Source organism: Lepus europaeus, chromosome 23 (genome assembly GCF_033115175.1).
Source record: "Lepus europaeus isolate LE1 chromosome 23, mLepTim1.pri, whole genome shotgun sequence".
Classification (NCBI taxonomy): Eukaryota; Metazoa; Chordata; class Mammalia; order Lagomorpha; family Leporidae; genus Lepus; species Lepus europaeus.
The window spans coordinates 18,651,986-18,679,048 of NC_084849.1; the positions used below are offsets into that span (position 1 = coordinate 18,651,986).

Consider the following 27,063-nt stretch of genomic DNA (forward strand, 5'->3'; position numbering starts at 1 on the left):
TTCCTACTGCTGACTCACTCCCCAGATGCCCACAATGGCCACAGCTGGACCAGGCTGACGCTGGGAGCTGGGAGCTGGGATCTGAATTCAGGTCTCCCTGGATTCTGGCCACGTAGGTGGCCGGAACCCAATCGCTGGAGTTGTGCCCTCTGCCTCCAAGGGTCTACAGTGGTAGGAAGCTGGAGTCAGGAACCAGAGCTGTGAATCAAACTTTTATAACATTTTATGTATTTACATAAAAACTGTGACTAATTTTTATATTAAGGATGGTTTTCAAATCTTTAGGTGAAATATTGAATGTTAGCGCCTTAACGTCTCATATGTTGATAGCCCATACTTTTCCAGATTTTCCAGATCTTCCTCTTAACTACAGGCAAGTGAGTTCTTCCTTTTTTTTTTTTTTTTTTTTTTTTTTTTTTTTTTTTTTTTTTTTTGACAGGCAGAGTGGACAGTGAGAGAGAGACAGAGAGAAAGGTCTTCCTTTGCCGTTGGTTCACCCTCCAATGGCCGCTGCGGTTGGCGCACCACGCTGATCCGATGGCAGGAGCCAGGTGCTTCTCCTGGTCTCCCATGGGGTGCAGGGCCCAAGCACTTGGGCCATCCTCCACTGCACTCCCTGGCCATAGCAGAGAGCTGGTCTGGAAAAGGGGCAACTGGGACAGAATCCGGCGCCCCGACTGGGACTAGAACCCAGTGTGCCGGCGCCGCAAGGCAGAGGATTAGCCTAGTGAGCCGCGGCGCCGGCCCTTTCTCTTCTTTTAGAACATTATCTCAAACAGTGTTGCAATCATTGGCTTTATAAGAAGATATCTTTCTCTACTAATTCTTTTATTTCCAGAGTGGATTCCTAGAAGTAAAATTGATTAATGTGAATTTACAATTTAAGCCGATACGCTGACCTACTTTCTCATAAGGTCATGGTGTTCATAATCACCAGCGGTCTGTAAGCATGCATATTTCCCGAGCACTTTAAAAGATTTATCGATTTCTGGGCTTGGTGCCAGCCCATCTGAATTGTGTCTGGGAATGGAGCCCAAGACTTGATGTTATTTGAAAGCTCCCCATATATTTCTGATAATCCTCCCAATTTGGGAAGCAGCCGGCTAAGAACACATTTGTTGAAACAGTAAATTTGTCGAGAAATATTGTCATCGATGCCTTTCTCAAGCTGTGTAGCCATGTCCCTATCCTTTTCACCTGCATGGTTGCATTTCAGTAGACTGAGCCCCAGTACCAAATAATCCCCACTATTTCAGTTGCCAGAGGACTTCATCTCCCACTCACTGAGCAGTCCCAAGTGGGTCATTTGAGGCAAGTGGGCATCTTCCCTACCCCCTGGAGGTTCAGAATCCCCCAGTCCTATGGTTCTGCCGTCTTGCACAGTTGTCTGTTTCCAGCTAGGGAAAGGGGAGATTGAGAATGCAGAAGAAACAGACCTACTCCTTTCCGTCCCAGGCCTGGAAAGGCATCACATCACTTCCTCTCACATCCAGAACGCATCACATGGCCAGACAGAGAGGAGAGACAGAGAGAGAGAGGTCTTCTATCTGCTGGCTCACCCCCTAAATGGCCGTGACGGCTGGAGCTAGGAGCTTTATCTGGGTCTCCCACGTGGATGCAGGGGCTCAAGCAGTTGAGCCATCTTCCGCTGCTTTCCCACGCACAGCAGCAGGGACCTGGGTTAGAAATGGAGCAGCTGGGACTCAAACTGGCTCCCATGTGGGATGCCGGCACTGCAGGTGGCTGCTTAAACCGCTGTGCCTAGGGCCGATGCTATGGTGCAGTAGGTTAATCCTCTGCGGCACCGGCATCCCATATGGGTACCGATTCTAGTCCCGGCTGCTCCTCTTCTGATCCAACTCCCTGCTATGGCCTGGGAAAGCACTAGAAGATGGCTCAAGTCCTTGGGCCCCTGCACCCACAGTGGGAGACTGGGAAGAAGCACCTGGCTCCTGGCTTCGGATTGGCAAAACTCCGGCCGTTGCAACCATTTTGGGAGTGAACCAGTGGACGAAAGACCTTTCTCTGTCTCTCCTTCTCCCTGTCTGTAACTCTACCTCTCAAATAAATAAATAAAATTTTAAATAAATAAATCACTGTGCCACAGCGCTGGCCCCGAGGATAACATATTTTTGACAAAAAATTCACAGCCTCTGTTACAAATAGTTCTCTAATATTAAACAATGTTTTGAAAGCTGTAAAATATCCCCAGTGGGGACAAATGAAGTGCTGGTGTTGCTATGGGGTCAGGGTGTGAAATGCAGAGGTAAGGGGTCTCCCAGGGCCCCCCTGAGCAGCCTTCCAGCAGCCATTGGTGTTTGCCATAAGTACAGTCATCTGCCAGTTAATCACAGGGATGCACTCTGAGAAGTGTGTCACTGGGTGATGTCGCCCCTAGCAAACATCCTAGCATACGTTTCAACAAATTGCCACGGCTACGCTGTCACTGGGTGCTAAGAGCATTTACTTAGTGAGAAAAATACGCAGGAAAGTGAGGGCTTTATTAAGGGGAAAGAGAAGTCTAGAAGCTAAGTTGGGTCCAGACCAGGCAGAGAGCAGGCCGGGAGCCACGTGGAGCAAGCATGCAGTTGGGAGCAGCCACAGGTAGCGTAGTGTGGGCAGGAAGGCAGAGAGCGGGCAGCCAGAAGGCCACACGCCCGCCCAGAGGCCCAGGACAAGAAGGGGCCTTTTATTCATTCCCAAAGGGGCGTGGTTACCTAGTCTGATTGGCAGGTGGGCTTACAGATGAGGTCAGATGGGGCCGGTCGAAGGTGTGGTCTCCAGCTCAGGCATCTAGCATCTAATCAATTTAATCCTATCTGCCTGCCTATATCACTTAAGACCTGCCTGCCTACTTGCAACTGCAAAGCCGTTGCCTGGAAATGAATAATTTTTTCATTTTTATTTTTGAAATCTACTTATTTTTATATAAAGAGAGCAGATTTTATGTATTTCATACACACAGTTTTAAGAACATAACACTACTTCCCACCTTGCCTCTCTCCCTCCCAGCCTCTCTCCTCTTTCCTTTCTTCTTTTAATCTCTGGGATAACGTACTTTCAGGTTACTTTTTAATCACGAGCTTCATCCTCCACTCAATAAAGAATTCAGCAAATAGGAAGTAGAAAGACCACTGCTCCTCAGGAGTACAGACAAGGGCTATAAACCATAATCACATCTCAAATGGCAATTTCACCCAGATACATTACGTTTTTTTTTTTTTTTTTTTTTGGTGCTCTGTATACAAAAGCAACCGTGCAATACAGCAAGCAGGTGTTAAAGTCATCCTAGGGTCAGCAGAAGGTCTCAGCCTGCAAAGTCACAGCTGGAAACCTTCATTTTGGAGTGATTTGCTTTCAAGAATTTTTCTCAGAGTCAAGGCTATTCATAACTCCAAGATCACTGGTACCACAGCTCACTTGGCTAATCCTCCGCCTGCAGCGCCAGCACCCTGGGTTCAAGTCCTGGTTGGGGCGCTGGATTCTGTCCTGGTTGCTCCTCTTCCAGTCCAGCTCTCTGCTGTGGCCCGGGAAGGCAGTGGAGGATGGCCCAGGTCCTTGGGCCCTGCACCCGCATGGGAGACTAGGAGGAAGCACCTGGCTCCTGGCTTCAGATCAGCGCAGTGCGCCGGCCATAGCGGCCATTTGGGGGGTGAACCAACAGAAGGAAGACCTTTCTCTCTGTCTCTCTCTCTCACTGTCTAACACTGACTGTCTAAAAACAAAACAAAACAAAAACCTCCAAGATCAATATTTCCCAATGACCACAACATAGAAAATTGAAAATTAAACAGAAATGTTAACCATTTGCAGGCCTTCCCTTCTTTTCACCCCAGGGGGTTCACCCTAGGCACGTTCTGCATCTTGCTCTTGTCACTGCCCCTCCACATTGCACATCTGGTCACGTGGGCCCTCGCAGAGGTGCCTTGTGCCCGTTACGTCTCGGTGGGGTTGGTCCTGGTGCAGGTGCACACTCCCCATTGCTGGGGTCCTGCTCTTCCGTATCAGGACATGCCGAATGCCTGGGTGCACGTGGCTTTGCCGGTTCACCGCAGGGCCCCTGAGGCCTGAGTGCAGGAAGCGGGACTGTTGGCCACAGAGTCCCCTCCTGGTGTGTCGCTGACCTATCCTTGTGCTTTCCCTGTGGCCTCCACAGAGTTACCAGGAGCAGGAGCTGCTGCGCCTCATCTACTACGGGGGCATCCAGCCAGCCATCCGCAAGGCCGTGTGGCCCTTTCTCCTGGGCCACTACCAGTTCGGGATGACGGAGACAGAAAGGAAGGAGGTGGGTAACCCGCTGCGGGCAGTGGCGTCCTTGGCAGCACAAGGAGCTGGGCACTGTGGGGCTGGGGGAGCTCTGGTCCCACGTTGGATGGAGGTGGGGTAGGGGGATAGGGAGGGCTTGGGAGTCTCAAGGGCAGTACTGTCCAGTGCAAACATAAGACAGTGCGTATGTGAGCTCTTAAATGACTGTTTTATCTTGAGATCACAATAGATTCACGTGCAGTTGTAAAATACAGTGGAGAGGTTTTGTATGTCCTTGACCCCGTTTGCCCCAGTGGTAGCACCTTGCAGAACTATAGTGTGATATCACAGCCAGTGAGTAACAGTGGCACACGACAATACTCTTAGACTTCCCTGGAGTTCTGCTTGTGTGTGTGTGTGTGTGTATGCGTGTCCAGATCTCAGCAGTGTTCTCACTTGAACTAATGTATGTCCATCACCACCGTCAGGGTGCACACAACACACAGCAGCCTCTCCAGGGCTGTAAGGACTCTTGTTTTCCTCCTATAGACACTCTGCCTTTCTCCCAGCCCAACCCTAACCCCTGACAGCCACTGCTCCGTTCTCTCATCCCCGGAGCAATGTGTAAATGGAATCCTACAGTATAGAACTTCTTTTCTCTCAGCAGAATCTCAAGTTTCATCCACGCTGTTGCATATAACAGTGGTTGATTCCTTTTATAGTTGGGTAATACTCCATGATACGGTTATAGCACAGTCTCAGTATTCACCTTACTGTTGATGGATTGCTTGGTTGTTTCCAGGTGTTTGTTTGTTTGTTTTTTTGGCTGTTATAAATAAAGCCACAGTGGATATTCCTGTACAGGTTTTTGTGTGCACCAAAGTTCTCATTTCTCTGGGGTAAATGGCCAACGATGCCATGGACAGGTCGCGTGGTAGTGGCATGTTTAGTTTTTTTGTTTTTGTTTTGTTTGTTTGTTTTTGACAGGCAGAGTGGACAGTGAGAGAGAGACAGAGAGAAAGGTCTTCCTTTGCCATTGGTTCACCCTCCAATGGCCGCTGTGGCTGGCGCACCACGCTGATCCGAAGCCAGGAGCCAGGTGCTTCTCCTGGTCTCCCATGGGGTGCAGGGCCCAAGCACTTGGGCCATCCTCCGCTGCACTCCCGGGCCACAGCAGAGAGCTGGACAGGAAGAGGAGCAACTGGGACAGAATCTGGCACCCCGACCGGGACTAGAACTTGGTGTGCCAGTGCCGCAGGCGGAGGATTAGCCTATTGAGCTGCAGCACTGGCCGCATATTTAGTTTTATAAGAAACTGGAAGCTTGGGCAATGCCTGGATAGTGTCATGTTTCCACCAGCAGCGTATGAGCCGGCAGCACCTACGTCTTCACCAGAGGTCGGCATTGTTATTATTTTTCATTTTAGCCCCTCGGGCAGGCAAAGGATATTTCATTATGGCTTTAGCACGCACTATGGGTGGCGTGGGAGGTTGGTCTTTCCACGCGCTTGCTTGCCGGTGGATATCTGCTCTGGTGAAGCGTTGGTCTGTTTGCTAATTGAATAGTTTGGGTTTATGCTGTTGAGTGTGAGAGTTCTTCACAGATCCCAGATCAGAGATGGGCAGCCTTTTTTCTTCCAAGAGCCATTTGGATATTTAATGGACTACAAAAATGATCAACTTAAAAATTAGTCCACTTTAGATTTATTTTATTTATTTGAAAGGCAGAGTTATAGATAGAGAGAGGCAGAGACAGAGAGAAAACTCTTACATCTGCTGGTTCACTCCCCAGATGGCCGCAATGGCCGGAGCTGCGCGGATCCAAAGCCAGGAGCCAGGAACTTCTTCCGGGTCTCCCACACAGGTGCAGGAGCCCAAGAACTTGGGCCATCTTCTGCTACTTTCCAAAGCCATAGCAGAAAGTTGGATCAGAAGTTGAGCAGCCAGGACTTGAACCAGCGCCCTTATGGAAGCCGACATTGCAGGTGGTGGCTCCACCCACTAGGCCACAGCAGTGGCCCCTATCAGTTTTTCTCTTTATGTAGTTTTGGTGTCAACACCAAGACATGTTCACCTAGCCCTAGGTCCCAAAGATCTCTGTTTTTTCCAAAGTTTCATAATTTCCCGTTTAAGTCTGTGGGCGATTTGGGGTTCATTTCTGCACACAGTGCATCATGTAAGTGGAGATGCATTCCTGACTGTGTCCAGCTGATCCTGGCCCGCGTGCTGGGGCTGTCCTTCCTGGGGCCGCACCCTTGTTGAGGATCAGCTGGGTGCATCTGTGAGTCTTTCCTAGGTCCTCTAGTCTGTGTCACTGACCCGTGTGTCAGTCCTGCCAATTCCGTGCCATCTTGATTACTATAGCAAGTTTTTCATCTTTTTCAGTTTTTCATCACTTATTTGAAAGAGAGAGAAGGAAATGGAAAGAGCTTCCGTCCAGTCGTCCAGTGGTTCACTTCCTAAATGCCCACAGTGGCCTCTGGTTGGGGCCAAGGCCAGGAACCAGGGATGCAGTTCCGCAGTGGATGACGGGGACCCAGTCGCTTGAGCCATCACTGCTACCCCCCGGTGTCTGCATTGGCAGGAAGCTGGAGTCAGAAGCAGAGCCAAGTATTGAACCCAACTCTACCGGTTTAGGATGTGGACATCAACCACCAGGCTAAATGCCTGCCCTAATAGTACATGTTTAGGCAGTCACGTTTTCAAAAGTTCAAGGAAACGAATGCAGTTCATATTTTAAAACGTTTGTGAAAGAAGTAAAGGTTCCTAAGAAGTTGCAGAAAGGATCCAGAGGTCCTGTGTCCCCACCAGCCAGCCTTCCCCGTGGTGGCATCTTATCTCACGAGAGTGAACCGGGACACCCAGGGCGCTCGCACCTGCCACCGCACAGCTGGCCGGCCTACAGAGCTCCCTGGGCTTTCCCTCTCCCTCTCTCTGTGTAGTTCTGTGATATTTCATCAAGGTGAAATTCATTTTAATCATATAATTTATTTAACCTGGTATATCCAATACATTAGCACTTCAATATGCCATCAGTATAAAAATTACTGAGATAATTGACACCTTTTACTAATGCTGCTATCGAAATCTGTTGGTATTTCACCCTATCCGTGTACTGTCACTTTCCTAACATCTGTCTGTAAATTGACTCCCAATTTATATGACTTATTTTAAGTGACATATTTATAGCCCTGCCATCCGCGGGAAACCACTATGACTTGCCAGAAATAGAAGGAGACTACAAAAATAAACAGAAGAGGATAACTCGATGGGGCTCGGTTCTAGATGTCGCCACACCCTGCTTGTGGGTCGCTCTCTGTTACTGGGGAAATGGTCACGTGTGGAAGCGACGGCAGCACCAGACTGGCCCATTCTCCCCGTGTAGCCAGAGGAGTTGGAGCAGAGTTGACGACGGCAACTTGCGTGGTTCCGTATGATGAGGGCTGGTGCCTGTGAACCGAGTGTCTGGCCCGCAGGTGGTGCAAGACCAGCCAAGTCGTTTGGTCTGGTCCTGCCATGGCAACTGCAGGCCGAACTGAAAATTCAGTCTCCAGCAGGTGAATGTTTCAGCTGATGATTTTGGGTGGCTTATGAGTGATGTTCTAAATATCCAGCAGCCCTTGGCAGGATCAAGGGTCCCCACCCCTGGATCTCAGTGCTAGCAGGAGGCCCAGCCACTCTGCATCTGGTACCTGGCAGATTCCCAGGCAGACAGTAGCCCAGGATGCTGGGGGCCTAGGCCCTGTACTTGGAGAGGTCCTTCCCGGTTTATGGGGGATTATGGAAGTCAGATGAGAGAGGCAAACCTGAGGGCTGTGAGAGCCAAGCAGGAGGGGGAGGAAGAGCTGAGCAGAGAAGCCCCGGGGGGGTGGAGGGGAGCTGGTTGTACCTGCAGCTCTCTGAAGGAGAAGAGGGTGAGAAGGGGCTTCCTGGAGGAGTGGGCAGCAGGAGCCAAGGCCTGAAGGGGAGGCAGCGATGCTGCTGGAAGCCACGTGGGAGGGCATGGCGTGCACAGGTTGCCAGAGCGTAGAGGGTTAGGGTGGGTGGGCACGGCAGGGAGAAATGAGGCTGCCTAGTAGTGCGTGGGGAGGAGGGAATGGCCTGGCACAGGCTGTTGGGAGCTGGGAGCAAGCAGGATCTGAAGGAATGTTAGGGAGGTGGAGGGAAGGGTGCCCCTCGGGCCCCTCCCTGGCTGCCTGCTCGCCCCTCTCGCTCCTGCCTCGCCACGCCTTGGATTGGCTGGGCTGCCCCCGTATGTGTCCAGAGGCCTGGTAGAGTCAGAGCCTCAGTTCCCTGGGCTGTGCAGCCCAGGCCCCAGGCAAACACACTCCACCTGCGTTGGAGAAATCGCACAAGGAGAAGGCTGGAAATCTGTGGCCTTGTGTCGCGCTGTGGCTTAAGGAAGGAAGTGGAGCGATTGTATTCATGTTTGTGTCCTCGGTACCCGGTGCCCATGCTGGGCACATGGGAGGCCCTCAGGGAATGTGTGGAGTGAGGGGACGGACAGGTGGCTGTCAGTCCGGCTCATTGGATGTTCCGTCTGCCTCACTTGGGTCCTGGCCTTGCTCCCTCGTGCATGTCTCCAGGACCTATGCAGTGCTCGGGGATGCACCAGGTGCTCAGTTAGAATCTGTTGGCTGGCACCTGCACGGATGTTGGACGGGTCAGGGCCACTGTCGTCCAGGTGGGGCTGGCTCTCCCCAGGGGCCCCCGCACCTCAGGTGACCTTGGCATCTGTTCCTGCAGGTGGACGAGCAGATTCACGCCTGCTACGCGCAGACCATGTCCGAGTGGCTGGGCTGCGAGGCCATCGTGCGGCAGAGGGAGCGGGAGTCCCACGCGGCTGCCCTGGCCAAGTGCTCATCAGGGGCCAGCCTGGACAGCCACCTGCACCGGATGATGCACCGGGACTCCACCATCAGCAACGAGGTGACGGGCAGCAGCCCAGGGGAGCTCAGGGGGCTCCACCGGGCTGGGCGTGGTGAGGGCTGGGTATCAGCACCCTTGGGTATCACCTGGGTATCACCCCTAGCGCTGGCTGGCTTCTTGAAGAAGGGGTGGCTTTGGAATCAGACCTACTTCCAAACTTGAGTCCCATCGTTTCTAGCCCTGGGATTCCCTGAAGGGCCTTTGCTTGTGAGCCTGTTTCCCTACCAATAAAATCGGTATTATGGTGTGTCTAGAGGAGGTTGGATAGAGGATAGATAAGATAGTGCATCTGAAGTACCTACCACAGTGCCTCATTTTCATAGATTCAACAAATGGGTATTGAGTACCTGCTATGGGCCAGGTACTATCAAGAATGTTCCGGAATGTCCAAAATGCTCCACTTTTTTTTTTTTTTTTACAGGCAGAGTGGATAGTGAGAGAGAGAGACAGAGAGAAAGGTCTTCCTTTTTGCCGTTGGTTCACCCTCCAATGGCCACTGTGGCCGGCGCATTGCGCTGATCCGAAGCCAGGAGCCAGGTGCTTCTCCTGGTCTCCCATGCGGGTGCAGGGCCCAAGCACTTGGGCCATCCTCCACTGCCTTCCCGGGCCATAGCAGAGAGCTGGCCTGGAAGGGGGGCAACCGGGATAGAATCCGGTGCCCCAACCGGGACTAGAACCCAGTATGCCGGCGCCTCAAGGCGGAGGATTAGCCTGTTAAGCCACGGCGCCGGCCCAAAATGCTCCACTTTCTGAGGCAGACATGCCTGCTGTCCCAACACCTCTGGCTGAACAGCCCAGAGTGGGAGCTCAGATAAAAGATCAATCTCGTCACTAGTGATGTTTCTGCCATCACTTAGCCATGAACACACCAGATAACAAACAACCCCCATAAGTCAACAGCTTCTGACAGCCCTCGGTCAGTTTTTCTCGCCTGCCTGTGGGTTAGCTGGCCAGTTCTGCTGGGTGGGGCTCACTCTGATGCCAGCTGTCAGCAACTCACCAACGAAAACTCCCCAACCCCAACTCCAACCCTAACCTAACCCTAACCCTAACCCTAACCAACGAAAAGGTCCGTGGCTTCCCGTTGGGCTCCCTCCCCTGTTTGCAGTGACTTAACCTCTACTCCACGTGCTACCTCTGCCAGCAGGCTAGTCTGGGCCAGTGCACTCCTGCTGAGAGCAGACGCTAGGAGAGAGAGCAGAAATACCCAAGCATCAAACATCTGCTGTGTCAAGTGTGCTAAAAGTCCTTGGCCCAAGGGAGCCACATGGCCAAGCCTAGTGTCAGAGCCAGCAGGGACTGCAAGGTGACAGGGAGGAGGGAGTGGGTGAAGAACTGAGCCACAGATATAGTCGGGTGAATTAAACTAAAGTCTCAAATATGGAGCAGTTAAAAAGGGGGCGCTCTAGCTATGGCTAGAGGAGCTGGGGGCCCAAAGGGCACCATGGCTGCCAAGGAGACTCCCAGTGCAGCGGAGAAGCTGGGACCTTGAGAGGAGCCAGAGCCCTGGCATCAGACTTCTAGGCCCAGAGCCCCCCAGCTCCTCCCAAGCCAGACAGGCTGCAGCCTCTAACCCTAACCCTAACCCTAACCCCAACCCCAATCCTAATCCTAACCATAACCATAACCCCAACCCCAACCCAACCCTAACCCTAATCCTAACCCCAACCCTAATCCTAACCCCAACCCCAACCCCAACACAACCCTAACCATAATCCTAATCCTAACCCTAACCCTAACCCTAATCCTAACCCTAACCCTAACCCTAACAAACCCGAACCTAACCCTAACCCTAATCTCAACCCAAACCCCAACTCCAACACTAATCCTAACCCTAAACCCAACCCTAACCCTAACACTAACCAAAACCCTAACCCTAATCCTAACCCTAACCCTAACCCTAACCCTAACCCTAACCCTAACCTAACACTAACCCCAACCTCAATCCTAATCCTAACCATAACCATAACCCCAACCCCAACCCCAACCCAACCCTAACCCTAATCCTAACCCCAACCCTAATCCTAACCCCAACCCCAACCCCAACACAACCCTAACCATAACCCTAATCCTAACCATAACCCTAACAAACCTGAACCTAACCCTAACCCTAATCTCAACGAAAACCCCAACTCCAACCCTAATTCCAACCCTAAACCCAACACTAACCCTAACACTAACCAAAACCCTAACCCTAATCCTAACCCTAACCCTAACCCTAACCTAACACTAACCCCAACCCCAACCGCAACCCTAACACTAATCCTAACCCTAACCCCAACCCAACCCTAACCCTAACCTAACCTTAACCCTAACCCCAACCCCAACCCTAACACTAACCCTAACCCCAAACCCAACCCAACCCTAACCATAACCCTAATCCCAACCCCAACCCCAACTCCAACCCTAATCCTAACCCTAACCCTAATCCTAACCCTAACCCCAACCCTAACCCTAACCCCAACCCTAACCCTAATCCCAACCCTAACCCTAATCCTAATCCTAACCCTAACCCTAACCACCCCAACGCCGTCCTCCTGCTCCTCTCTCCCGCAGTCCTCCCAGAGCTGCAGCTCTGGCCGCCAGAACGCCCGCCTGCAGAGCGACTCCAGCAGCAGCACCCAGGTGAGCTTGCCCAGGCCCCGCCCCTCCCGCCCACCTGCCGTCCTGGAGGTTGGATGTCCGTCATCCACCAGTCGCTTTTTGGTTTGTGTGTTCCAGCTTTTTCTATGAACCTTAAAAATGGATTTTTTTAAAGCAACACAAGTAATACAAAACCATCCCTCGGTATCCATGGAGGGATTGGTTCCAAGACCCCCCAAGGATACCAAAACTTGAGAATGCTCATGTCTGTTGTATGAAGTGGGGCAGTATTTGTATGCATGCAACCTCCTATAGACTTTAATTCATGTCTCTAATATGAGGTAAAGGCCACGTAAATAGTTGCCGGGCTATACTGCTTAGGGAAGAATAACGGCGAAAAAAAAAAAAGAAAGAAAAAAAAAAAAAAAAAAACTCTGGACATGTTCAGTGCAGACGCGTTTTTTTTCTGGATATTTCTTATCTGCAGTTGGATGTGGAAACAGTGACTGGGCATGCCAACTGTACAGGAACCTATTCTCCCCATAAGAAATTCAGACACTGCAGAGAAAGCTAAATTCTGCTTTGGTCGTCTCTCATCCCCCTCCCCTCCCTTGAAATAACGTGAGCGACCATCTTCAGACTGCTGTGTCCTGTGAGGACCTTACAGATGCCTTTACAGGCGCAGGAATGTGTAGATAATGTGTACCCATGGTTGGTGGCTTTTAGAATTCCTCCATAAATGCCATCGTAGGTGTTATTCAGCAACTTCCTGTTTCATGTGATAAACTCAACCTCATTTAATATAACAAAATGTAAAGAATGAGCATGGAATCCTTTTATGTAAAAAGGGAACATTTGGGCAGGTGTGTCTTTTCGTATCTAAAGAAACAGTGAAAAGATAGACGAAGTTAATCAAAATGACCACCAAGGCGGGAGGTGGGTGGAAAGAAGCTACTTTGTTCTGAATATGTCTTATTTTCTCATTTTGACTTTGGAGTCAAAAAATCTCTAGTTTCAACCCTGGATCTGGGTTTTTAAATATATATAGTTTTTTAAATAGAAACTCATGACACTAACCGTATATCAAGTTGGTAATATAACCACACCGAGGAGGACACAGACTTCTACTGTCTGTCCTTGACAGGATGTGGCTTAAGGATTCGGCAATCTACAAATAAATCTTTAAAATATACCCCGGGGGAAATTTTTTTATCATATTTTATATATATCTACCTACTTTTGAAAATTGAACTGTAATCATCAAAAGCCTGGATAGAATGAGCCTTTTTTAGTCCATTCCTTATGTTAACTCTTTTTTTTTTTTACTTGAAGGAATTACGTTCCCACTGGAAAAGTCTCCTCCCCGCCCCACCCCCATCTCAGTTCCCTAGCACATCTTCCTCCGTGGCCACTGCCGTACTTGCTGGGTTCATTCTGATCATTCTACGTGCACACAAGCCGTACATGACTTCTGTGTTTGCTGCACTGTGCTGCCTCCCACTTCCCTGGCTGTACTGTGTCCCGTGCGGGTTCCATAGTTAAGCGGATCCCCGGTTGTTGGGTACCTGGGTTGCTGCTCTAAGCAGTGCACCTCCTAGCGCATCTGTCTTTGTGCACCTTGTCTGTAGGTGTTCGAGTCTGTGGACGAGGTGGAGCAGGTGGAGGTGGAAGGCAGGTTGGAGGAGAAACAGCCCAAGATCCCCAATGGGAGCCTGGCGAATGGCACTTGTTCCCCGGACTCTGGTCACCCGTCGTCCCACAACTTCTCCTCTGGCCTCTCGGAGCACTCGGAGCCCAGTCTGAGCACGGAAGACAGCGTCTTGGATGCCCAGCGGAACATCCCCCCGGTGCTCCGACCCGGGGACGGCAGCGTGGATGATGGGCAGAGCAGCGAAGCCACCACTTCCCGGGACGAGGTCCCTCGAGAGGAGCTGGCTGTGCAGGACAGCCTGGAGAGCGACCTCCTGGCCAATGAGAGCATGGACGAGTTCATGTCCATCTCTGGCAGCATGGACGTGACCCTGCCCGAGAAGGACGGCGCCGGGTTGGAGAGCTGGCGGGGCAGCGAGGCCGAGAAGCGCAGCCAGATGGACAGTGAGGACAACCTCTCCGAAGAGCCTGAGATGGAAAGTCTCTTCCCCGCCCTGGCCTCTCTGGCCGTGGCCACTTCCGCCAACAGTGAGGCGTCCCCTGTGTCGTCCAGCGGCGTCACCTACTCTGTAAGTCACCTGCTCTCCTCTGCCCTACATTCTTACCTTCACAGGCGGGGGTGGGGGTGGGGAGGGGGTGGGAGATGGACCACAAAGCCCAGTTACACTAGCAATCCCTAGAATGAGACCTCTAGGTGGTAGCATTTTCCCTGTGAGCAAGGATGCACTGTAGAAACCCACTTGGGATAGAGGATGGCACCAGGTGAGCATCCTTAATCCAGAAGTCTGAAATCAGAAAAACTCCAGAATCTGAAACATTCCACAAGCGGAAAATCCCACGCCTGACCTCAGGGGCTGGGTCCCGGCCAAGGGGCAGGTGCTCTAGAGATACCGTGTGAAGTCACCTTCAGGCTTTGTGTATAGACGTACATGAGGCATAGGTGAATTTCATGTTCACAGGGGTCCTGTCGCCAAGCTATGTCATATAGAGGTACCCCTCGAAAAATCCCAGACACCCCGCATCTGTCTGCTCCCAAGCTTTTGGGATAAGGGACACTCAACTGGTGTCTGACGGCTTTGACGTGAACAACCCCCCGGGGGGAATCCCAGCTTCAGCAAATCACTTTTTACTCCCGTGCCTCAGTTTCCCTCTTGAGTTGCCTGCAGAATTAGCGAACCAAACTCCTACATGTCTGGCACGTGTAGGTGAGCCCTCGGCCGACAGCAGCCTTGGTGATGTCGACTCAGATCCAGTATCTTTTAAGTGCTCAAGGTTGCACGCTTGCTGGAAAGTTGAGTCCATGGACACCACGGGAAGGAAGGGTTCTCTGAGCCAGGCACCCTGTGGCCATTTTCCCGATAAGAACTTGGTATTTTCTGTCGGAGACGTCCAAGCCTGTGGTTTGAGGCGTCAGACTCTCTGACAAGGTCCCTTCTCTGTCTCTTCCCCTCTTGCCCTCCGCAGAGGTGGTCAGACTCGGGTTTGCTTATTCTTCCCCAAGGGATGCAACGTTGACCACCATGTTTCTGATGATCCCTTTACTGCCATTCAGTCTCATCCATTTGTGTGTTTTCAGTTTGAGTCATTATCTATGAACTCCCTAGCATAGAAGAGGAGGGTTCAACTCCCGGTTCCTCCTCTACTGCAGACCCCCACCGCGCACGTGACATCGCCCTGTTCCGCTCCTTCCAGTAGTCACGCAATGATTGAGTCACGTGACTGCTCAGTACACACGTGATTATAATGGCATAATGTGTGAGCCATGTCCTGGGCTGTGTTTATTGTTTCCCACCAGAAAGCTATTTTTCCTAGATGTATTTTCACTTTTGTCTGTTTTCTTTTTTATATAATTTTAAAGTTTATTTATTTTTATTCGAAAGGCACAGCCACACACACACACACACAAATCTTCCATCCATTGGTTCATACGCCAAATGCCTACAACAGCCAGATCTGGGCCAATCTGAAGCCAGGAACTCAATCCAGGTCTCCCACAAGGGTGGCAGGGACCCAACTACTTGAGCTGTCGTCTGCTGCTTCCTAGGGTGTGCGTCAGCAGGCAGTTGTATCAGAAGCAGAGGAACTGGGACTCGAACCAGGCCCTCTGAGATGGGACACAGGCATCCTGAGTAGCAGCTTAACTGCTGCACCCAACCCTTGCCCCCGTTTCCTTGTTCTTGGTTTGCTGCATATTTATCATCCATTTACCCCCTCCCCAAAGTTCTCTGCCAGTTTTCTTTGGTTAATAGATTTAGATTATTTTTATTTATTTGAGAGGGTGAGTCCTTCCGTCCTCTGGTTCATTCTCCAAATGCCTGCAGCAACCAGAACTGAGAGCCAGGCCAAAATCCAGAGCCTAGAACTCCTCTGGGTCTCCCAAGAGGGTGACAGGGACCTAACTGCTCGAGCAGAGGAAGATGGGCCCCTGCCACCCACGTGGGAGACCTGGATGGAGTTCCTGCACCTGCTTCGGCCTGACCCAGCCCTAGTTGTTGTGGCCACTGGGGGGAGTGAGTCAGCAAATGGAAGACTCTCTCTATGTCTTTGTCTGTCTCTGTCTCTGTCTCTCCCTCCCTCTCTCTGCTTTTCAAATAAATTAATTTTTAATTTTTTTAAGGATTTATTTATTTTACTGGAAAGTCACACACAGAGAAGGAGAGGCAGAGAGAGGGAGAGAGAGAGAGAGAGGGAGACAGAGAGAGGTCTTTTATCTGCTGGTTCACTCCCCAATTGGCCACAATGGCTGGGGCTGTGCCGATCCAAAGCCAGGGGCCAGGAGCCTCCTCTGGGTCTCCCATGCAGGTGCAGGGGCCCAAGGACTTGGGCCATCCTCCACTGCCCTCCCAGGCCACAGCAGAGAGCTAGATCGGAAGTGGAGCAGCCAGGACTCGAACCAGCGCCCACATGGAATGCCAGCACTGCAGCGCCAGAACTTGCCTTCTTGGGGATGACAGGAACACAGAACAATTAACTCTAAGCTTGTGTTTTCCCAGTTTGGTGGCTTCTCCCCAGTCAAAAGCAGCTTTTGCTGTTTTCTCACCTTCTTAGGTTAGTATCTGACCCTTAAATATCCCTTACATTTTTTGCTGTATTATTGACCCATTTTGTCAAGGTTGTTGGCTAAGGTGTCCGTGTCATACAGGACCAGGTTCAGATTTCCAGTCTTTCATCCTCCTCGTTCAGTGTTCAAGAGGGAGAGGGAGCTATGGTTGTAGCTCCGAGTCTCGGTTTGCTGATCTATAAAATGGGGATGATAATTGTGTGCGTATCACAGGATTGTTTTATTTTATAGAGGAATACGGGCTCTGCTAGGAAGCGTAGAAATGAATGAGCAGCAGAACCCAGGCTGCTCCGGGTGGGAGGTGTTGCTGCCCGTGGGGGCAGGAGGGGCCGGGAGGAGGAGACGGGAGTGCAGTCTCCCAGCGGGGCGCTCAGTGGGATCTTTCTCTTCCTGCCCCCTGCCCGGGGCTGCAGCCCGAGCTGCTGGACCTGTACACGGTGAACCTGCACCGCATCGAGAAGGACGTGCAGAGGTGCGACCGCAACTACTGGTACTTCACGCCCGCCAACCTGGAGAAGCTGCGCAACGTCATGTGCAGGTGCCTGGGGGCCGCGGGGAGCCCGGCTGGGACAGATTGCAGCCTCCCGAGCTGGCACCCTGCCCGCCTGGAGGCTCTTTCAGCCCACCCTGACAGTTGACAACAGCAGCCGCAAACGTTTATTAGGCACTTACTGTATACCAGACTCCGTCCTGAGCATTTGCTATTGTCGGCTCACATAGTCCCCAAACAACCCTGGGAGGTGAACAGTACCCCCTTTCATGGGGAGGCTGTGGAGGCTCAGAGAGGAACCACCCTGCTCCAAACTGCCCAGCCGAGCAGGAAGGAGCTCACAGCCATGTCCCGTTGGCTGTAGAATCTGTCCTCTTCTGGTTTTTTTTGTTTTTTGTTTTTTTTTGTTTTGTTTTTTTGACAGGCAGAGTGGATAGTGAGAAAAAGAGAGAGAGAGAGACAGAGAAAGGTCTTCCTTTTTGCCGTCAGTTCACCCTCCAATGGCCACTGCGGCTGGCGCATCTCGCTGATCCGAAGGCAGGAACCAGGTGCTTCTCCTGGTCTCCCATGGGGTGCAGGGCCCAAGCACTTGGGCCATCCTCCACTGCACTCCCGGGCCACAGCAGAGAGCTGGCCTGGAAGAGGGGCAACCGGGACAGGATCGGTGCCCCAACCGGGACTAGAACCCGGTGTGCCGGCGCCGCAGGCGGGGGATTAGCCTATTGAGCCGCGGCGCCAGCCCTCTTCTGTTTTCTTCCTAAAAAGATCTATGTATTTGTTTGAAAGGCGAGAGGGAGAGAGGGAGAAATGTTACATCTTCTGGTTCATTCCCCAAATGGCCACAGTGACCAGGACTAGGAGGCTGGAACGCCATGCAGTCTCCCACGTGGGTGCAGGGCCCAATGCTTGGGCCATTACCTGCTGTCTTTCCAGGTGCATTAGCAAGAAGCTGGATTGGAAGCAGAGCAACCAGAACTCAAACTAGCATTCTTTTTTTAAGTTTTATTTTTATTTTTTTTAAAGATTTTTTTATTTATTTGAAAGAGTTACAGAAAGGCAGAGGCAGAGAGAAAGAGAAAGAGAGAGAGAGAGGTCTTCCATCCACTGGTTCCCTCCTTAGTTGGCCGCAATGGCTGGAGCTGGACTGATCCAAAGCCAGGAGCCAGGAGCTTCTTCTGGGTCTCCCATGCAGGTGCAGGGGCCCAAGGACTTGGGCCATCCTCCACTGCTTCCCCAGGCCATAACAGAGAGCTGGATCAGAAGTGGAGCAGCCGGGACTCGAACCGGCCCCCATAAGGGATGCCAGCACTGCAGCTGGTGGCTTTGCAACTATGCCACAGTGGTGGCCCCCAAACTAGCATCCTGATATGGAGTACAAACTGCGGCTTAACCAGCTGCATCACCATGCTGGCTCCAAGCTTTTTTTTTCTTTAATCCAAGATCTAAGACTACTTAATACTGTTCATTAAAAAATCACTGGCATTTCTGAAAATATGAAAGTAACCCCTGCTTATTAAGAATCTAAACCAGTCTAAGACATCAGAAATTCATAGCATACAGGAGAAACTTCTCTTTCTGACTCCACACATCAGAGCCACTGACACAGAACTGGGGCTACTCAGTTTAGTCAGTATCTTCCAGAGCCATATGGAGATTGTATTTAATCTGACAGCCGATTGTGTGATATAGAATATGTTGCATAATGCAATATGAATATGTGGGTTTTTTTTTTTTTGAGATTTATTCATTTGAAAGAGTTGTATAGAGGTGGAGAGACACAGAGAGAGAGAGAGAGAGAGAGAGAGAGAGAGAGAGATCGTTCATCCACTGGTTCACTCCCTAAATGGCTATAACAGCAAGGGTTGGGCCAGGCCAAAGCCAGGAGCCAGGAGCTTCTTCTAAGTCTCTCACATGGGTGGCAGGGGCCCAAGTACTTGGGCCATCTTCCTCTGCTTTTCCCAGGCATTGGCAGGGAGCTGGATTGGACGTGGAGCAGCCAGGACACAAACTGGTGCCCCTATGGGATGCCAGGATTGCAGGTGGCGGCTTTACTTGCTACAACCACAATGCCAGCCCCAGTGTATTTTTAAAAAATGAGTCTGAACTGTAGCAAACTGTGATAAATGTACTGAAATATGTCCCAGGGGAGAAGGAAAGGTTGAATTGACGTTTGCCTGGTTATAGCATGTGGAAAATCATGGAAGGAAGAGGTGGTGACCACCAAGATGGACTGTGACAAAATTAAGAAAAACTAAAGACACCATTTGACATAGAGATTAAGATCGCCCTTGAGTAAGGCCTCCTGGGTCCCAGTATGCTCTGTCCTTACTATCAGGTATATGCCTTTGGACATGTGGTCTCTCTCTCGGCCTCAGTCTCCTCATCTATGAAATGGGATAATAATGGAACTTAATTCATATGATTACTTTGAAACCTGAATGATGCAGTGCATGTATCGTGGGCCGAGTATATAGCGAATTTAAGTCATTATTAGTAAGGGACAGATCAGAATTCCAGAGGGAACTGCTAGGCAGAGGCACAGAGACGTCACCCGTGATGTATTTGTGCCAAGTGAACCCCTCAGTGTGAAGAGAAGACATCCTAAACAGGGACGAGTGAGCCTGTGAAGGGGAGGTGGGGGCGTGTGCACACCTTCCACCCTAGGAAGGGGCTTGGGCCGCATCCCATCAGGCGGCTGGGGCCTTGGGAAGCTTTCGGAGCCTGGGTAGCGCCTGTGAACTGTGCGTTTGGAAGAGCAGCCTGGTGGCCGCACCTCAGATGCCCGAAGAGATGAGACAGGGGCTGGGGATGCAGGCAGGAGGCTGAGGGAGCCGTCTGGTGAGGAGTGGGGGAGCAGATGTGAGGGGGGGAGGGGAGGAGGGGGAGCAGATGTGAGAGGAGGAGGGGAGGAGGGAGAGGGGGAGCAGATGTGAGAGGAGGGAAGGAGGGGGAGGGGGAGCAGATGTGAGAGGAAGGAAGGAGGGGGAGGGGGTAGAGGAGGGGAGGAGGGGGAGGGGGAGCAGATGTGAGAGGAGGAGGGGGAGGAGGAGGGGAGGAGGGGGAGCAGGTGTGAGAGGAGGGAAGGACGGGGAGGGGGTGGGGGAGGGGGAGGCGGAGGGGGAGGAAGGGGAGCAGATGTGAGAGGAGGAGGGGGGAGGGGGAGGAGGAGGGGAGGGGGGGGAGCAGATGTGAAAGGAGGAGGGGGATGGGGAGGGGGTAGAGGAGGGGAAGGGGGAGGAGGAGGGGGAGCAGATATGAGAGGGGGAGGGGGAGGGGGAGAGGAGGGAAAGGGGAGGGGGAGGAGGGGGAGCAGATATGAGGGTGAGGGGGTAGAGGAGGGGGAGAGGGAGGAGGGGGAGCAGATGTTAGAGGAGGAGGGGGGAGGGGGAGGGGGAGGGGAGGGGGAGCAGATGTGAGAGGAGGAGGGGGATGGGGAGGAGGGGGGAGCAGATGTGAGAGGAGGAGAGGGATGAGGAGGAGGGGGAGGAGGGGAGCAGATGTGAGAGGAGGAGGGGGAGGGGGTAGAGGAGGGGGAGGGGTAGAGGAGGGGGAGCAAATGTGAGAGGAGGAGGGGGAGGGGGAGGAGAGGGACGAGGAGGAGGGGAGGAGGGGGAGCAGATGTGAGAGGAGGGGGAGGAGAGGGACGAGGAGGAGGGGAGGAGGGGGAGCAGATGTGAGAGGAGGAGGGGGAGGGGGAGGGGAGGGGGAGCAGATGTGAGAGGAGGAGGGGGATGAGGAGGAGGGGAGGAGGGGGAGCAGATGTGAGAGGAGGAGGGGGAGGGGGAGGAGAGGGATGAGGAGGAGGGGAGGAGGGGGAGGGGGAGGGGAGGGGGAGCAGATGTGAGAGGAGGAGGGGGATGAGGAGGAGGGGAGGAGGGGGAGGAGAGAGACGAGGAGGGGAGGAGGGGGAGCAGATGTGAGAGGAGGAGGAGCAGGAGGAGGAGGGGAGGAGGGGGGAGCAGTGTGAGAGGAGGAGGGGAGGAGGGACGAGGAGGAGGGGAGGAGGGGGAGCAGATGTGAGAGGAGGGGGAGGAGGGGGATGAGGAGGAGGGGAGGAGTGGGGAGCAGATGTGAGAGGAGGGGGAGGAGGAGGCGGCGGCGGCATCGCTGGGTCCCTGTTCTCTCCTAGCTACATCTGGCAGCACATTGAGATCGGCTACGTCCAGGGCATGTGTGACCTTCTGGCCCCACTGCTGGTCGTTCTGGATGACGGTGAGTGTACAGCCTCCCTTGCACTGCGGGCAGACGAGTTAACGGGCAGGGCAGGTGCTCAGAACACCTGTCTGTGAACACCCGCGGTCCTAGTGAGGTCCAAGTCCTCGTGTTCCGTAGCGCCCAACACTAGCACCCAGCCAGGCCTTTCTTAGCCACAAACCTCAGACAAAGCGGGAATCCTTCCGACCTGTTCTGGAAGCCCAGTCCTCAGATGAGGATGGTTGCCCGCTTGGTGCCCTGGCCCCAGTCTCAGACAAAGACATTGCGAGAGAACCACAGACCAGTATCCACCGTGAATGGACCAGCTCGCTGAAGCCAGCCAGCTATGAAAAGGCCCATGACCACGCGGCGCGGTATCTGTCCCGAGAGGGCAAAGGTGATTTGATACACCAAAAAATCAATCAGGGCAGTTTGCCACATGAAAACCACAAGGAGCAAAACCCCACAGCCATCTTGGTTCACGCTGAAAACCACGCCAAAGTCCAGCATTTTTACAATAAACTCAACAGACTTGGGGCAGAAGGGGACTTAATGTGAAAAACCCACTAAGAGCATCGTGCTCAATGGTGACGCGCTGAAAGCGCTTCCCCAGGGGTCAGGAGCAGGAAAGGACGCCTCCTTTTGCCACTGCAGGTTCCAGGCAGGACAAAAAAGAAATTAAACTCATGCATATTACAAAGGAAGTAAAACGCTATTCCTGAAAGATGTGGTTTTTCTTTTTTAAAAAAGATTTATTTATTTGAAAGACACAGTTTTGGAGAGAGGGAGAGACACAGAAAGAGAGAGAGAGCTTCCATCTACTGGTTCTCTCCCCAAATGGCCACAACAGCCAGGTCTAGGCCAGGCTGAAGCCAAGGAGCCCGGAACTCCATCGGGGTCTCCCACATGGATGGCAGGGGCCCAAGGACTTGGATGATCTTCTGCCGATTTCCCAGGTGCATTAGTAGGGAGCTGAATCAGAAGTGGAGCAGCCAGGCACTCATATGGGATGCCTTTGTCACAAGTGGCGAAAGCTTAACCCGTCACACCACAGTGCTGGCCCCAAATGTGTTTTTTTTTTTTTTTCCCCCATACAGGAAATCCTAAGGGATAAAAAATAATTACAACTAATAAACAAGCCTAGCAAAGTTACAGTATACAAGATCAATAAACCAAAGTCTATTATTATATTTCTATATACTTGAATGAGCAATCCTAAAATTAAAACTTTTTCATTTTGAATAGCATCAAGAAGAATACTATACTTACAAATACATTTAAATGTGGGGCCAGCGCTGTGGCGCAGTGGGTTAATGCCCTGGCCTGAAACACCGGCATCCTATATGGGCGCCGGTTCCAGTCTCGGCTGCTCTACTTCCTGTCCAGCTCTCTGCTATGGCCTGGGAAAACAGTAGAAGATGGCCCAAGTCCTTGGGCCCCTGCACCCATGTGGGAGACCTGAAAGAAGTTCCTGGCTCCTGGCTTCTGATCAGCGCAGCTCCGGCCGTCGCGGCCAACTGGGGGATAAACCATCGAATGGAAGACCTTTCTCTCTGCCTCTCCTCTCTCTGTGTAACTATGACTTTCAAGTAAAATAAATAAATCTTTTAAAAAATAAATTTAAATTTAATATTTCTACATGAAAACTATAAACCACTATTGAAAGAAATGCAAGAAAACTTTTAGACAGAAAGACATCTCATGCTTATGACCTATAAGGCTCAATATGGCTAAGGTCGTGATATTGTCAAACGGGTCGTGGTGTCAGTTTTGATCAGGAATCTCTGCTGCCCCTTTTGCAAAAACCTGACAACTTGACCCTAAAATTGGCATGGAAATTCAGGGGATTGAGAACCAAGAGAATTTTGAAAAAGAAGAAAATTGTTGGAAGAGTCACACTTCCTTATTTCAAAACCTACTTCAAAGCTACAGTAATCAAAGCTGAGCAGTACTTCCGTAGAGATTGACATGTTGTAGATCCATGGGTAGACTTGAGGGTCCAGAACATTACTGGTCAATTAATTTTTAAACTTGTTAAAAAGATTTATTTATTTATTTGAAAAGCAGAATTACAGAGAAAGGGGGAGAGAGAGAGAGAGAGAGATCTTCCTTCCTCTGGTTCACTCCTCAAATGGCCACAATGGCCAGGTCTGATCCAGGCTAAAACTAAGAGCCTGTTGCTCCATCCAGGTCTCCCACATGGGTGCAGGGGCCCAAGCACATGGGCCATCTTCTGCTACCTTCCCAGGTGCATTAGCAGGGAGCTGGACTGGAAGTAGAGCAGCTGGGACTTGAACCAATGTGTGTTATAAGTGGTGGCTTACCCCAGTGTCCCATAGTGCAGCCCCTATTTAGATTTTTATTTATTATTTTCATTTTATTTGAGAGAGAGATGGAGATGGAGATCTTGCTCTTTTAATGCACTGGTTCACTCCTCACATGCCCACACAATTAGGGCTTGGCCGGGCCAAAGCCAGGAACCCAGAACTCAATCTGGGTCTCCCACGTGGTGTCAGGGACTTAACGTACTTGAGCTATCACCCCTGCCTGCCAGGGTGCATGTTAGTAGGAAGCTGCATCAGAAGTGGAGGAGCCGGGACTTGAACCGGGCACTTTGACATGGGATGCAGGCCTCCCAAGCGGCATCCTAACTGCTGCTCTGCAAAGGGGAGTCTTTAGAAAGGAGCCACTGGTATCCCCAGGCTTCCCGAGGTCAGCACCTCCAGAGTCAGACATGAGATGAAGATTGGGGAGCACCCTGCCTCCGCAGTACACTGAGCCCCGCTGTCCTGTCCTTCCCCGAGCCTCGCCCGTCACCTGGGCAGCTCTGGTCCTTGGGCACTGGCCCCGCTCAGGTCCCTGCTGCTTCCACAGAGGCCCTGGCCTTCAGCTGCTTCACGGAGCTGATGAAGAGGATGAACCAGAACTTCCCGCACGGAGGCGCCATGGACACGCACTTCGCCAACATGAGGTCACTGATCCAGGTAGGACCTGCCTCTAGTCCTGCTTTGGGTATTTTTGGGAGACAGTAAGTACAGCTGAGTAGTTTAAGAATGAGCAGTTTGAAGCCAGCCTGGGTTTGCATCCTGATTCTTCTGTTTGCTGCCTGTGTCACTACAGGCATATGCTTTTATTTATTTATTTTGAAAAGCAGAGAGAGAAAGAGAGATGGATAGATTGATCTTCTATCTGCTGGTTCAGTCCCCAGATGGCTGAGGCTGGGCCAGGCTGAAACCAGGAGCCAGGAGCTTCATCCCAGTCTCCCATGTGGGTGGCAGGGTCCCAAAGACTTGGGCCATCTTCCATTGCATTCACAGGTTTATTAGCAGGGAGCTGGACCAGAAGTGCAGCAGCCAGGACTTGAACCCCAGCGCCCATATAGGATGCCAGTGTTCTAGGCATTGGCTTACCCCACTGTGCCACAACGCCGGCCCTGCTTGAACCTTAGAAATCCTCCTGGATAATGGTTCCAGCACACTCCGTTCTCACTTCGTTAATATCACGCTTCATTCTTGCCAGTGTCTTAGATCTGACTCATTGTGATTTTATTTGTCCTTAATTAACGATGTGATTGAATAGCTTCTTTTTTTCTTTTCTTTCACCTCATTTGAGTTACTTGTCCCCTGAATTGCCTGTTCATCTGTTTTGCCCATTGCATATGTACATTTGCCGTAATCAGAGTCATGCACTATGCGCTTTCTCCTTCTTTTTGTAAATCCTGTTTAAGATCTGCTTTTTTCCCACTTAACAGTGTAACAGTGTTGTAGGTAATCTTTTGCCTATTTTTTAATAATAGTTTTATTGAGATAGAATTCAGATTATATAACATTGACTCTGAAAGGGTACACATTCAGTGATTTGTGAGTTGTGCGGCCATGACCAATTTCAGAACCTGTTTATTGCCCCCCACAGAAGAAACTCTGCACCCCTTAACAGGCACTCCCCCCGCCCCTCCCTACTCCCCAGCACCTGGACACCCACTTGTGTCTCTGTGGATTTGGCTTCCTTCACTCACAATGTTTCTGAGGCTCATCTGCATCACGGCCTGTATCAAAGCCTGGGTAATTTTTATTCATGAACAACATTCCATTCTATGGCTGTCCCAGTTGTGCTTGCACTCATGTCCAGTTAGGCATTTGGGTTGTTTCCAGTTGTTGGCTGTTATGAACAGCACCACCGGCTGCATGTGTGTAGACTTTTTTTTAGAAGATTTATTCATTTATGTGAAAGGCAGAGTTACAGAGAGGCAGAGAAGAGAGAGAGGTCTTCCATCTGCTGGTTCACTCCCCAAATGGCCACAATGGCCAGAGCTGAGCCAATCTGAAGCCAGGAGCCAGGAGCTTCTTCCGGGTCTCCCACATGGGTGCAGGGGGCCAAGCACTTGGGCCATCTTCTACTGCTTTCCCAGGCCATAGCAGGGAGCTGCATCAGAAATGGAGCAGCTGGGACTCAAACCGGCCCCCATATGGGATGCCAGCACTGCATTAACCCTCCACACCACAGCACCAGCCCCAGTGTACAGACGTCTCATGTTTTTATTTCTCTTGGGAGGATTCTTAGGAGTAGAACCGCTCTATCATGTGACAACTGTGTGTTTAATGCTTTGAGGAACTGCACGACTGTTTTTCCATAGCAGGTGCACCGCTTTGCATCCTCAGGAGCAGTGAATGAGGGTTCCAGCTACTGCACATTCCCACCAACACTTGCTACTGTCCGTCATTTTGCTCTTAACCTTCCCAGGGTGTGCAAAGAGGTCTCGTGGCTCTGATTTGCCCCTCCCTAATGAGTAATGCTCATTGACCCCTGTAGCTCTTCTTTGGAGACTTGTCCGCTCCCGTCCTCTGCCCAGCTTTTGTAACTCGCCCTGGAGCTAAGGGCTCGTGCCTCCTGGCCATTTACTCAGCTGTCCTCCCTGGCGCTGCTTTCTCCCGAGAGGTTGATGATGGGCCCTCTCCTTCCCCGACAGATCCTGGACTCAGAGCTGTTCGAGCTGATGCACCAGAACGGCGACTACACTCACTTCTACTTCTGCTACCGCTGGTTCCTGCTGGACTTCAAGAGAGGTATGGACTTCAACTGGAGCCTCGTCCCCCAGCTCCGTGTAGCAGAGCCTCAGGGGAGAGGATACCCCGGGGGTGAGGCTGAGGGAGTGTTGGATCAAAGGCAAAAAAGAATGTAACACACCAAGTACCAAGTTGGGGCACCTGCCTCATCTATGCAGTATGTACTGTTAAGGTGCCCAATTTTTTTAAAAAAAAGATTTATTTATTTAAAAGGCAGAGCTACAGAGAGAGAGAAAGAGAAAGAGAGAGACAGAGAAACAGAGAGACAGAGAGAGAGAGAGGGAAAAACAGAGAGAGAGAGAGAGAGAGAATCTTCCATCTGCTCATTCACTTCCTAGATGGCTGCAACAGCTAGGGCTGGGCCAAGCTGAAGCCAGAAGCCAGGAGCTTCTTCTAGGTCTCCCATGTGGATAGCAGGGGCCCAAGCACTGGGACCATCACCTGCTGCTTTCCCAGGCACATTAGCAGGAAGCTGGTTTGGAAGTGGAGTAGCTGGGACTTGAACTGGCGACCTCATGGGATGCTGGTGTCTCAGACAGCGGCTTTTCCCACTACCCTGCACCACAAGCCCCTAAGATACCCATTTTAAAGATGAAGAAACTAAGGCTGAGAAGAACTGGACTCAGAGCTAGGAACGACAGAGCCAGGAGTGAGCTGCCTTCCCCACCGCCAACGCCCAGTCCCCTCCCATTCTGTGAAGCTGCTTGTTAGAGACCAGGAGTTCTAATGCTCGTGGGGAAGGGATTATTTCGTGTGTTTCACACGTGACTTAGAAGCGATGTGTACCAGCACATTGCTGTTGTGTGAATGTGAGATACCCAGCGTGGCTGCAGGTGGTGGCTCAGTGCC

The 27,063-nt window shown here is 51.5% G+C and overlaps 1 protein-coding gene across 1 annotated transcript in view; it reads left to right on the forward strand.

Annotated features, from left to right (window-relative positions):
- Positions 1-27,063, forward strand: part of SGSM1 (small G protein signaling modulator 1) — a 107,713-nt gene that overhangs the window by 77,278 nt on the left and 3,372 nt on the right. The window contains exons 17-24 of the mRNA XM_062182315.1: positions 4,157-4,285; positions 8,991-9,173; positions 11,730-11,798; positions 13,385-13,975; positions 16,881-17,005; positions 21,087-21,169; positions 24,026-24,135; positions 26,118-26,214. Of these exons, the coding sequence (XP_062038299.1) occupies positions 4,157-4,285; positions 8,991-9,173; positions 11,730-11,798; positions 13,385-13,975; positions 16,881-17,005; positions 21,087-21,169; positions 24,026-24,135; positions 26,118-26,214 (1,387 nt within the window). The remainder of the gene's footprint in view (positions 1-4,156; positions 4,286-8,990; positions 9,174-11,729; positions 11,799-13,384; positions 13,976-16,880; positions 17,006-21,086; positions 21,170-24,025; positions 24,136-26,117; positions 26,215-27,063) is intronic.